Genomic DNA, 13,145 nt, shown 5'->3' on the forward strand with positions numbered 1-13,145 from the left:
CAGCTGGCTCTCTGTACTCATGTTTTTCATTCTTACACCAGTGCTGTGGTTGCTGTTTCTTTAAACACTGCAACAACATGAGAAAACCCTAAATCACAGCACATTGTGAGTGCTGACTTAGTGACCAACAAAATGAGAGTTTTCCTGCACTACACAAAAGATCCATGTTTCCTCACATTTAACAAACTGCTGAAAGACCCGCAATTTAGATAGCAGGAACTAAGAAGTTCTGTGCTCTAAGTAGGCAAGAGATAAAGGACTACGTGGCAGAGGAAGGGAAAAGATAAAGAGCATCACTGTAAGACCAGTTTTTGATACTATCAATCCCGTTTAGCCATCTTCTTTTAGCTAAAATGTTTGTTTACACTGTCCTGGGGTTTTATTCCAAATGTCAAAGTGACAGGAATGATATGAAAAACATAGATTAGAAAGCAATTGCTCAAGTGCAGTGTCCTCTGAGGCAGTGGAGAGTTTCTTTATGAAGCCTTGGACAGATGGAACATGATAGTACTTTCATTCTCCACATTTCAAGCCAGCTGACTACAACAGCACTGTTAAAACACAGGACCTCTCTACCCTACCTGTGCTAAGCAGCAATTGCTGTCTATACCATGCCAACTGTGCCTGTTCCTGGAGTTCCCTTCAATGGAGGGAAGGGAAAATTCCTTCTCTCTGTCTTGGCAGACCACATCAAGGAGAGACCCTTGACCTTCAGGCTCATGGAGGTGAGTGACCTCACAGCCTGTGTTTCAGCATTGTTGCTCCTTGGAGCAGACTGACAAGGTCTAAATGGTAGAATGCTTGGTTTGCAGTCCCATGGATTGCATATGATTCCTGTGGCCAAGCAGGGATCATGGGAAGAAACCAGAATGCAGACAATATAGACCCTGTTTGGAACAGTGCAAATAAGCATTTTCATAAATCAAAAGCTTCTACAAATCGGTGGGATTTTTTTGAGAAAGCATTAAAAATGGTATTTTGCATAGCCATGTGACATATTTTAAATGTATATAAAACCAGCAGCCAGTTCTTCACTGTTTCAATACCCAATTTTGCAGCAAACTTACCAGCATAGTCCCACTCACTTAGGAAAAACAAACAACACTGATTTCTTTTCTTTTAGAGGTGCTGCTTGGAAAATTTTGTTACAAATAGCTTTCACTGAACTTTAAAGGGAGGTTATGTCATATATTGCAGGAAGACTCTGCACCTTCAACCCTTTTCCCTGCAGGAAATGATTAAAATAACAAAAGATGTTGCATTCGTTTGGAGAGTTTAGCCAAGGCATGTCTGTACAACCATTGCTAGAGGATTTTATTGTACTCTAGGCAGTACCTGAGCTCACTGTGGGCACATCCACACAGTTCAAGAAATAACCTAAAGTCCAGAAAAGGCCACAGGAGCAGGCAAGCACATAGGCAGGGTGGGTAACCACAGGAATCCTAAAGCTTCTCAGTGGGTAAGAATCAGAGTCATTAAAGTTGGGAAACACCTCTAAGATGATCATGGCAAACCTTCAGTATAAGCAAACAATTTCTAAGCTATAACTCTTGAAAATGAGGACTCTGGACTGGATTATCAGGAGGTGGATAATGCAGCTGATTTTTATGTTCTTGCATGGAGGCATTAATGGCTGCTCTGAGAGTTGTCTGGATTTGGGATGTGCCCTGAACCCCTCACACTGCTGGCTGCAGCACAGTGATCGACTGGGTAAAGGATATTAGTCCAGCTCTGTTCAAAGGTGAGCAGAGCAGTTTAAACCACTCTTCAGCAGTCATTTAAACCAAACTGGAGTGAATTAGGTCATACAAGTTTACAGTCATACCAGCTACAGCCAAGAGCTTTAAAAAGCTGTCCTTGACACCTCTTAGATTTTAGTTATTCTTATCTCCTTGTTTCTTTATGACCCTGTCATTCAGTCCACCATACAAACTGCCTCTTGCTCAGGAACAGCTCAGGCCAATTCCCTGGATTCTGGGATAAAAATGCAATGCTTCAAGAACAGAGAAAGTCTGAGGGTTGGACCAGGGGTCTTGGCAGCAAGGGAGGAACAGGACCTTGAAAGAGTGGTGGCACAGCTGGATGTGACTGCAGCTGCTCTTCTTCCTCCTCTGCGTGGGTGAGCTCTGAGCTCAGTCAGGGTTGTTTGGTCAAGGACAGACAGAGGAGCTCCTGGAGAGGGGTAGCAGCTGTGAAGATTCTGGTGTTGTGGTGAAAATTATCAGTACTTCTTGGTAATGATTGTAAGGATTAGGTTGATATTTGTCCTTCTAACCTCGGTCTGCCCACTCATTTCTATATAAATTAAATATCACACAATCATCCTAAAGAAACATCTACAATAATCAAGATGAAATGGAAATAATAATATTTTGCATATATTCTGCCCCAAATTTAGATTTTTGTTTTTAGATTCAGAGCGTGCTCCTGTCAGTGGTGAGGTTGGTGTTCCCTGTTTTGCTGGTCAGCCCCCCACACCTGTATATAATTCACCACCTCAGAGACCTACTCATCTAGTCCGCAATAATAATATGTAATTGAAAAAAAACCAAAAAAACAACATAATTCTACCCCCCACCCAATATCACAAATGTATCCAGTTTGGTGTGGTCTTATCTTGGGTTGTCTTGGGGTAAAGAGAGCAGGTTAGGTCCAGGAACAACAGGGGAGAAGGGCTGGTGTGGTGCCCATGTTCTTCCTGCTCTTGCCTGAGCAGCAGCACAGCACAAATTAGAGTGAAACTTGATGCTCCCACTGCACCCTCACAGTGAAATGTTCAAGAAACCAGAGTGGGATCAGTGAAGGCAACATTCAGATATCCTTTTTTATCAGGTGTTTCTCTCCAGCTTTCAAATCCTGAATGGGGGAATTTGCAGAGCAGCACAAGAGACACAACCCAGTGTGTGGGTATAACTAAAAAAAGTAGCAGCACAATTAAAATGATAACAGAGGCAGAAAGGTAACCAGTTTTCAAAGGTGATTTGAGAAAGCACTAAGGTGAAATGGGATTTTTGTCATTAACTTTGCTAAAGCTGGGTTTTCCCCACAAATTTAACATCTTCTTAGGTGTCCTAATTTTTTTATTTAATAGGAGCTCTACAGGTAAAAATCAATTATATCACTGTCATTGTCTGATACTTTCAAAAAACAGCAATAACATTGTCTACTCGAAACATAATATTTTCATTTAAAAGCATAATATTTATTTGATAGTTCAGAGCACCATTTCAGCCTTTCCTTTTACATGAAATAATATGTATGCAGCAGAGTGATACAGAACAGTCTGATAAAAAACATTTCCCAAAGTTCAATTGCTCATAATAGCTTATATTGCTTATGCATATGTGCCAGCACAAGGAAAGGTTTATTTCAGGTGGGAAAAAAAAGAAAAAAAAACTAAGTGGAAATTTGCATTATTTTTTACACTTATCAGACTTGAACACCTTTAAATGGTTTCCCATGAAAGATGTTTCTATGTGACCAAAAGCTGTTAATAGCAGTTTTTTGCTGGAGACCTCCAGCTATCTTTCTGTAAAAGACTGAGGCTGTAATGTCCTTGTATCTGTTTCTGTTACAAACCAGGGAAATGCAGCTGCAGCTCTGCAGAAGGAGCTGTGCTTGTGGGGTTGGTTTCCTTCAGAAGGGTGATGCTGTGCACCTTGTCCGCTTGTGTTTCCACAACAATCCACTATTGCTTAATAATAATCCATAATGTTCTAAAAATAATAAGCCTAGGTGGTCTGGAAAGCTAGGAAATAGGAAGGCTGTCACATTTTCTCCAGAGGGAATTGATACATTTTGTTGCGCTCTATTCCCCAAAGGACACAGCAGATGTACAGGTACCAGGCTAGAAATTGTTATAATTACAAAACCTGCATTCAGTTCCTCAGAGAGCTTTGAAATTTCAACATACAGTAGAAAATGGAGCTTTGAAGAGGAAAAAAAATCCATATGCCCAAAGAACAATAGAATACAGGATGATTTCCTGAATTATTTACTGCAGCAAGTCGATCATTAAGAAATACAACACAACAAACAAAACTTACAAGAAGCACTGTAAATCTAAAGTATATCAAAACCAAAATTTCTGGCCCACAAAGGGTTTTTTAATACATATATACAACTTTTGTTTTGCGCTTTCTGCACAGAGTGGTTATATAAGAATCTATACAGAACAATATCACTCTGCTTCTCACCCCATCTCTGTTCCCTGTGAATTGCAACTATTTGTTTTCTGTGAGGGGAAAGAATTTTATTACTGCTAAAATAGGAAAATTACTTGAATTCTGTATGTTCCTATGCAGCTAAAAAGACAAAAAAAGCTTACTTTCTTACTCTGTATTTGGAAAGGGTCAATCATTGGTGATGGCAATAGAGAAGAAAAGATTTTCAGGTCCTTGCTTGTTTCATTGAATCATAGAATCATGAAATGTTTTGATTTGGCTGTGGCTTTAACACTCATCAAATCCAACCTCCCTCCCATGGACAGGGACACCTTCCACTGTCCCAGGTTGCTCCAAGCCCCATCCAACCTGGCCTTGGACACTCACAGGGACCCAGGGGCAGCCACAGCTTCTCTGGGCTCCCTGTGCCAGGGCCTGCCCACCTCATAGGGAATAATTCCTTCATAATATCTAATCTAACCCAGCCCAGTTTCAGTGTGAATCCATTCCCCCCCTGTCCTGTCACTCCAGGCCTTTGTCCAAAGTCTCTCTCCAGCTCTCCTGTGGCCCCTTACAAGAACCCACAACAGTTGTTCTGTTTGGTCCCATGCCATTCTCTTAAGACCACAAACCCATGGGTTAATCCTCTGGTTTCTTGGGCACTCCAAAATTTACTGACATCAGTATGAGGCTCACAGGCCTTCATCAGTACTTCTGGGACACTCACATATTCCTTCTAAATCAAGATATATAATTTATGGATATCTTCTGGAGATGAGAACATTTTATGTAGATCGGTCCCAATTATTTGACAATCCGCATTGTTCAAATTTCATACCTTTGTTGTATCACTGGAAATTCATATGAAAATTGAAATGCACAGTAAGATGGTTTCAAATTTCTCCTGGGAATTTGGCAAAAGCAGGTTCCTTGGGTTTACCATTTTAACCCCCTGCTGTATTTACCTGAGGCAAATTTGTTGCAGGGGAGGCAGAAATCTCACAGGCAGATGGGGAGAAGCTTAAGGTGTCTGGTGCCTGGAGCATTTGGTGAGTGACATAGCACCAAATTATTAATCCTGTGATAGCAGCTTTAAATCAGATCCTCTGATGTCTGTCCTTCTCCCTTTAATTGCTGAGAGTTTTCTGCCAGTCACTGTCACTGCTCTTATTTAAACTCTTACCTTTAGGAGACTGTGCTTAGATAGGAAGAGTGATGCAAGGGAAAGGAGAGAGTAGAGGGAGAAGGATGAGGAGTAGAAGGCAGATGAGGGTAGAAGGCTCAGGATAAATGTTCAGAACTATTATCCAAGCCCAGGCAGCCACCACAGTGAGATGACATGCCCTCCAGAACAGGTACCTCCAAACAGGACCAAGCAGGAACTGTGATTTTCCCATTTTTCATTTTGACTTCTAAACTGTTTTCAAATCCCCTGTTGTGTGCTACTCTTTACTTAGTGTGGGTTACAAATAACAATCTAATCCAAATTGTTACTAAAATTGTTTGATAAATAATCTGTTATACCAAGAAAGCTTCAGTCTCATTGAAAGCATGAAAGTTATTACACAATGGATTTTTGACAGGCTCACTGGAGACCACTCTGATAAATCTATAGGGAAATCACTCTTATATAGCATTCTTATATATACAATAAACTGTACAAACATGGCTCTTAAGGAGAAGCTTTTGAAAGAAAAGTATTTGAGGGTTAAAAAGTACACCTAACACAAACAAACAGCTGAAAAATAACACTCAGAGAATATCCTGGCACTTACATTTCTCACAATTAAGCTCCAAGCAATGGATTTCTCTCTACTTTGAAGGAAACTTCTGTAGTAACCTTTTCAATTTTTGCAAGGCCATGAGAGGATGTATTAGAATTGCAACACTGTGTTTCATCTGGCATAGATCTTCAATCTCTTCAGTAATTTCTGGTGCCACAAAATGTCTTCATGTAACATAGCAACAGTTTCAGCAACTGTGCAGATTTAGAATCATCAAAAACATTGTAGTTTGGTCTAAATTGCATGGATCTGTTCTATACACTGTTCTATACCTTGCACAATGTGTAGGTGTAGCATTTGTAAATAGCTGTCTGCAATCCCACAGGAAAAAAAAAACCAACCAAAAAACAATAATAATGATAAAACAATGTGAATGGATATTTCATCTGATGCTGAAAATCCCTACAAAACATCTGAGATGTCTTGGAAAGGAAAAAAATCCTGATGTAGGGGCAGAATACTCTTTTCTTCTGAGTACTTAATGGCAGCATGTTCATGGCCAAAATAACCAGATAGGAATAAATCAAGTGGAAATTATAAAATAAAGAAAAATCTCTGGCTTGTGGAAGGTGTGTTTTCTTACACAATGTATTGTGCTTCTAAAGGCCTTTCAAACAGATACTCAGTGTACAAGTTTGTGTTTCCAGCAGGGCATGGACACACTGAGTTCAAAGAGCACTGTGGGGAGTGCCAGAGCCTGGGATGTGATGGTTCACAGCCAGGAGCTTCTACCCAGAACACAATTTCCTCACATCAAATAAACACTCCAATAGGATTTTAAGTATACTTGTAAGGTTACATATTTAAATAAGGAAATGTGTAGGATTGACTTACTAAGGGTTTGGTGTTTTTATCTGTTTGAGAAAGGATGATATAATGATCTATCTTCAATTTGTGGAGCGGTGTAACTGTGTTGAGTGTCAGTTGATGGTCACTGAGGGGAGCCAAGTGCTGCAGTTAACCTTCAGTGTATATAAAGTATATATATGTATATGAAGTTGCCTTTAAGGGTATATAAACACTTATCTGTGTCTGAGTGTGTATAAAATATATGTGAGAAAATACAGCTTCAACATGGAAACTCTACCCTGAAAGGAAACTTCTTTCTCACCAGCTCTCTCTCTCATGTGCAAGTAGGTTCCAAAATTACAGCTGCAGCGAGTTTTCCTTCTTAGCAGAAGCTCCCCAGTCAGAGCAGGGGAAAGCAGCAGCTACACAGTGGGATGGGCCCCACAGTGGGATGGGGCATTGAATGTCTCCTGATCCCACTGAGATGAAATCAAGACCTCTAGAACACAAAATGAAGACCATGCTGCTCTGAAAACACTGAAGCATATTATTAAAAACCAAAAACCTCTCCTGTAGTTCACTTGACGGACCTAAAATTTCCAATGAGTACATTCAACATACAATTGCCAAGCTTGTCCAAGGAGGTGGCACTGAGGTGTCACCAGGCTCTGCTCCCACCCCAGAGATGGGAACTGTTCTTGCCTCTGTGCTGAGATGCACCTCATAACCCTGCACTTGGATTTGAGCTGATGTGCACCTTTCCAGTGGGCAGCAAAAACAGAAGGAGCTGGTGCATGGCCCAAACCAGCCTCTGGCAATGACTATGGATCACTACCTTGTCATTTTTAGTTTCCCTCTCTTATTGGAGCAGATGTGAAAGATGTGGAAGACACAGGTCTCACACTTCAGCAGCCATTGAGATGTGTAGGACATGAGCTGATGGTAACGAGGTAAGCAGTTATCTCATTCTGAATATGCAGTTTCTGGAAAGATCTAATTTTCACTCTCAGACAGTGCATCCTGAAAAATAATGGTGAAGTGGAACAAGGATGTGAATGTTACAAGAGTTGCAAATTAAAAATTTACTGGTGGTGTCTGACTTCATCTTTTAGCAAACAGAACATTGGAAGAGTAGGAGAAAGTGTAATCTAAAAATCTCATTTAAAAACAAATATATGTTCTTTCCCTTAATTAAGTCCATTAGTTCTCTCAATTAATCTAATTGTAACTGGGATTTCATGCAAATAGTTGCTGGCAACATTAGAACAGATAGTAACACTTGCCACAGCTGGAGGTCATGAGAAGTTAAGGGCATTTTCCAGTCTCTTCCCTGAGCACCACTTTGGCAAGGAATAATTATGCAGAGTGAAAGCTGATGGATTGTTCTGATATCAGTGAAGCCTTCATGTCTTTTCACCAGATGTAAAGTGTAATCAGAATTTTTCAGAAGTACTTCTGAATGTCATTTTTACAGTTTTATTGGCAGCTTTTTAGAATCCATTTCCTGCCATACATGGAGGCACAAAGAGGCAGAATTGTAAAAACGCTGCACTTCTTTTCCTCCTTTTTCTTCAGCAGGGGGAAGATAGTGACAAGAAAGAGAAGACAGAATTGGTATCAGATGTGCAACACTGAGGGAACTTTGGTTGCCCTGTAAGCTGGCTGTGGGCTTTTTCCACAGCCTGATAGTGCCAGGCTGCCTATTATGTCAACTTTTGTAATTAAAATGTCTTCAATCAGAAGTACCCATGTATTGCTATGCTCACTGACTGAAAATTTCACATCATCATCCTTCCCTGCCAAACACCTCGTGCACACTGCGCTCAGCACCTGGAACCTGTGGTTTACAGCAGCTCCCCATCCCAAGAAAGGAAATATTTGGATTGCAGTCGGAGCTTGCAGTGGCAAAGCAGAGCTGATGGCGGCGTGTGGGGAAGTGCAGCTGTGCCAATGGCAGCAGCACATGGAGCAGGGAAAGAGCTCAGCACAAGGTTGCCCAGTTCTGTTTGTGGACAATCCACACACCTGGCCAAACCTTGGAGAAACCCATGGCCAATCACCAACAAACAATCATTACCGGACCTTTAATTAAAGTGCTGCACTTCTTATTGCTGATATTGCACAGTTAATTTGGTGTTGGTAGATCAGCTGTAGGGACTGTTGTCATGGGCGACATTTGGGCATCCACAGTGCCAGATCATAAAAAGACTGGCAGCACACAGCAATATTGAGATTCTTACACCTGTAAAGCTGTCACATCATAGATAATGTATGTACTCATTGTCTCACAAAGCAGATAAAGAGGAAGGTTTATCAACAAGAAAGGATTTTGCCTGCTTGACTTCTCCAAATTGAAAAGAAAGATCCATATTGGCAAGATCTTTATCAACTGAAGGCTGTTTTCTGAAATCAGCAAGGGCATTTTTGCTTCTCAGGCTTCCTCTGACTGCTACATTGGGAGACTGAGCTCAGTCTTTGCTTTTCTGTTTTTCTCCTTAGTGAGTGTTTGCACATAATGGAATGGACCCTCTCCTTTCAGACTGCACACAGGGAACAACTGGGCTTTGTTTCAGATCTGAATGCACAGTGGGGGGACAAAACTCAAAGCTCCTACAATTCTCAGTGTGGTACAGTAATTCATAATGAACCCACATTTCTGGAATATCAAGGCAGAAAATGTTGCCCAGGGGACAAAAAGTGCAGGTAGATGATGTGACACGTCATGACCAGCCAGCAAAGACACCTCTGGAAATCATCTGGGTGAAATAAAGCCAGGAATCTTTTATATGTTTTTTGCTTTGATGACATTACCTAAGCAACAAGGATGTATTAGAAACTATGGCTTTGATCATGTTGGAAGTTAATGGTAACTGTGAGATGATGACTGTGGGAGGATGATTGTGGGTGCTGTTCTCCCAGGAGGTCTTTCACACAAAATCAAAAAATTTGTCAAATCATCCTATGAGGAACAGTGCACATGAACACATTGATATATTTGTTGGGTAGGAACTGCTCAAAGAGTTTGCCTTTGGAGCAGTTAATTAGCCCAGTAAGAGCTTGCAAACTTAGAGGTGAAATGATACTCTCCAGTTTTTGCTCAATGATCTGCACAATGTGGTTGCACTGGGAAATTATGCTTGATCTTGGAAACAAATCAGTCTAACCCAGATGTCTGCATCGTGGAGACACTGCAAACTCCACAAGCTCTTTGTCATGACTACTCACTTCTGAGCCTGCTAAACTGCCCTTCCCATTCTTTCTTCCATTTTAAGATGGATCTGCCATTCTCTGAACATTCTTATTTACCTTGTTTGATTTTTCTCTCACAGGCTTGGCAGCTTTGCAGTGATAAAGTTGCTAATGAAGATACAGAATTTCAATGCCAATATTTCAGAAAATAATGCACCTAATTATTATCCAAATATTCGTAGCCACACCAACAGCACTGCTTTTATGACAGAGTAGGATATCTAAATCTGCTTTCAGATTATCTTCAGGCTGGTGAGATATTTTCCAGTGTGCCTAGCCTTGGTTCCAGACTTCTGCCCTGGTGTTTATGGCAGATGGGTAAATGGAGAATGAGAGGATGAACACAAAGGTGAATAATTTGGCATAAATTCCTGCAAGTTTTAGTGAATGTGGGAGATTCCCTGGGGCAAAAAGCATAAGTTACAGGGGGTTTGTACCAGCTAACAATCAAAATAGGGTATGCTGTTACCAGCATTGTAAGGTTTATTTCTATTCCTGTAATTTCAAGTAGGTCCTAAGTAGAAGGCAAGTATCTCTCATGTTTGCTGTCTGCACAGCTGTGAATTTCATCAAGTCCAATGTAGTTCTTAGGCATTTAAGGAAGGAGCTTCTAAACCAGCAAACTAAAAGCTGAGCTCTATTCAGAAATACAGGAAAAACAACTTCTGAGGGTATCATCTATCTGCAACTCTGCTTCTCTTGGCTTTGTGTGATACAGAGAACCATGACCTTCTCCCACACACCCAAAAGAAAGGATATTTTGCTTTCAAGAAACCTTTCAACTTTTCTTTGACATCCCCAAGGTGCCTAAATAACAGAGTCAAGTTGTCCAACCTTGAAGTCAATCCAGTCTTGATTTTTCCAGACTCACATACCAATATGAAAAGAAATACTGGCTCAAAGTCAATAGGTTTATGCATGCACTCAGGAAGATTTAAGTCATTGTCGAACACAAGTACTTGATTTCAGGTTTAGCTGAGTACAATCAAAACTCTTGTCAGATAAAAGTCTTTAATTAGATTTATATTTTCCCCATGCTATTTCTACGGTAACATTTATATTATCCGTGAGAGAGCTGGTAATATCATTCTCCTTGCAGCATATTTACACTCCAACAAGTTCCTGTGTCAGTAAATGCACCCAGACAGAGCACATCAGCTGTGCTGTTACCATCCCACAGCCAAGAGCCAAAACAAAAGAATAAGGGCAAAGCTGTTAGTATATTTTTTCCAACAAACTGAAGAAAAAGAGTCAATCATGAGAGCAAATGATTGTCACTCCATGAGAGATAGGAAGATTGCAGCTGCAGAATGTAAAAGAATTTCATTGACCTGTTGCTGGTTTTAAAAGATAAAGGGCTTTCTCTAGAAGTGCTTTAAAAACACACACACACACATATAGAAGGGTAATAGAAAGCTAAAAAAGTTCAGTTGCAGGAATTTATATCAGCAGAGCTGTGATCTCTTCATGTGACCAGGGACATGTTGTACTTGTGTCATAGCTGGTCGAGGAGTTTCTGAATCTCTGGGAAAAGAGTAAGCCCTGTTAATTAAAGCTGGGACTGGGAGAAATGAATCAGTAAGAAATAAAGCAAGAGAGGTAATCAATGAGGAAGGAGGATTTTGCTGGTAGGCTGCAATTTGACTTCGAGGAAAAGGACACAGAGCAATTGATCATTTGGTAGCTCCCTGGCTATCCAGAAATATTTTGCTCTACTCACTCTGAGGGCGGAAATGTGATAAACATGGCAATCCTGCAGTCAAAGTTTTGAAATAGAAAGAAGTTGACACAGATAATTGTATTGAAGGGGAAAAAAATCAAATATAGGAAACACTGACATGTATTGACAGTCACAACATCTTTCTATTGGATATTAGGAAAGAGAAAAAATGGAATAATGAACAGAGATTAATGTTGACTTTTCTAGTATGATCTTAAATAACAAAGAAAAATTGTGGGAAAAGGTTTCTCCTCAGCAAGACTGGTAGGATGAGGAAGAATTTTTGATGAAAATAAAGAATAAACAAATAAGCAAAACAAAGAAAATCTGATTAGATGTAGAAAAGCACTAGATTTCTTTTTCTGTAGAAACTCAGAGGCAGGCTGTAGCTGATGTGATTGCCTCCCTTTGAGGCTTTTGAGGATGGAGATCTGCTGAGATGTGATGGGACTGTGAAAGTCTAGTTGGAATGGTTTTGGACCCAAATCTCATCATATGATGTGAGTTCACATATTAATATTGAAATCTGTTCTGGCCTCTCCAGGGAGGCCCAGGACACCACTGCAGTAATGTCAAATTCCTATTAGATGGGGTGGTCTCAAAAACTCACAGCTAACTATCAGCTCAGTTGTTTATTAACAATTAAACCAAGCCCTACATTTTTGTAGAAAGTGGATTAATCTAATTTTCAACTTCCATCAGCCCAGTATATCCATTAGATTATTCTTCACATAGGCTCTTGGTTTTAAATTTTTGTTTTCTTGTGGTTTTTTTTTTCCAAATCATTCAACAGCATATGACAAGTGACCCCAAATGCAAAAGGTAAAACCACTGGGGCTACAGACCAGAATGGGGGAGGATATTAAAGGACATAAATGGCAAGAAGAGGCTGCAAATTCCTAACACTCTGACTTCCTTCCTTATCCTCACCACTGGGGCTCCTGGGATATATTGCTGCTTTTGAGGAAGTCACAACTGAAACCCAGAAAGGGCAAGTGCTGTGTTCTCCTTGCAAGTTGTTTTCACAGAGGTATTTATTTGTTTTCCATCTAGCAGGGCAGCCACAGCAGTTCATTCTGTCTTTCTTCTCCTTGATATTAATGTTGTGAGCAAATGAAAAAGTCACACCTAAAATATTTCTCCATCTGTAAAAATGGGAATGATAACATCGCCTTCACAAGGGTGTTGAACATCCCAATTAAGGGTTTGGCACTCTCTGAGGCATCTCCTTTCTCTCAGTGTGGATTGCTCAGCCCCCAGCTCCATCCCCATGTGTTTGCACAGGATCCTCAGCAACTTTTCAGATGCCTTGATTTTGTTTAAAGCTGATAGCTTAAAGCTCCCGTCTATCCTATAAATTTCTAATCTATAATCCTGTACATCTTGAGTTTTACTCTGACACAGACTTCAGAAGAATCTATTAAAATATCAAATGTGTTG

At 40.3% G+C, this 13,145-nt stretch overlaps 1 protein-coding gene across 1 annotated transcript in view; it reads left to right on the forward strand.

Moving 5' to 3' along the window:
• Window positions 1-611: 611 nt before the first annotated feature.
• Window positions 612-13,145, forward strand: part of LRP1B (LDL receptor related protein 1B) — a 714,787-nt gene continuing 702,253 nt past the window's right edge. Inside the window, exons 1-2 of the mRNA XM_088058617.1 lie at window positions 612-725; window positions 1,920-2,119. Of these exons, the coding sequence (XP_087914743.1) occupies window positions 612-725; window positions 1,920-2,119 (314 nt within the window). The remainder of the gene's footprint in view (window positions 726-1,919; window positions 2,120-13,145) is intronic.

This window comes from Pseudopodoces humilis, chromosome 8 (assembly GCF_049639895.1).
Source record: "Pseudopodoces humilis isolate 2021_Gansu_Grassland_sample_001 chromosome 8, ASM4963989v1, whole genome shotgun sequence".
Taxonomy (NCBI): Eukaryota; Metazoa; Chordata; class Aves; order Passeriformes; family Paridae; genus Pseudopodoces; species Pseudopodoces humilis.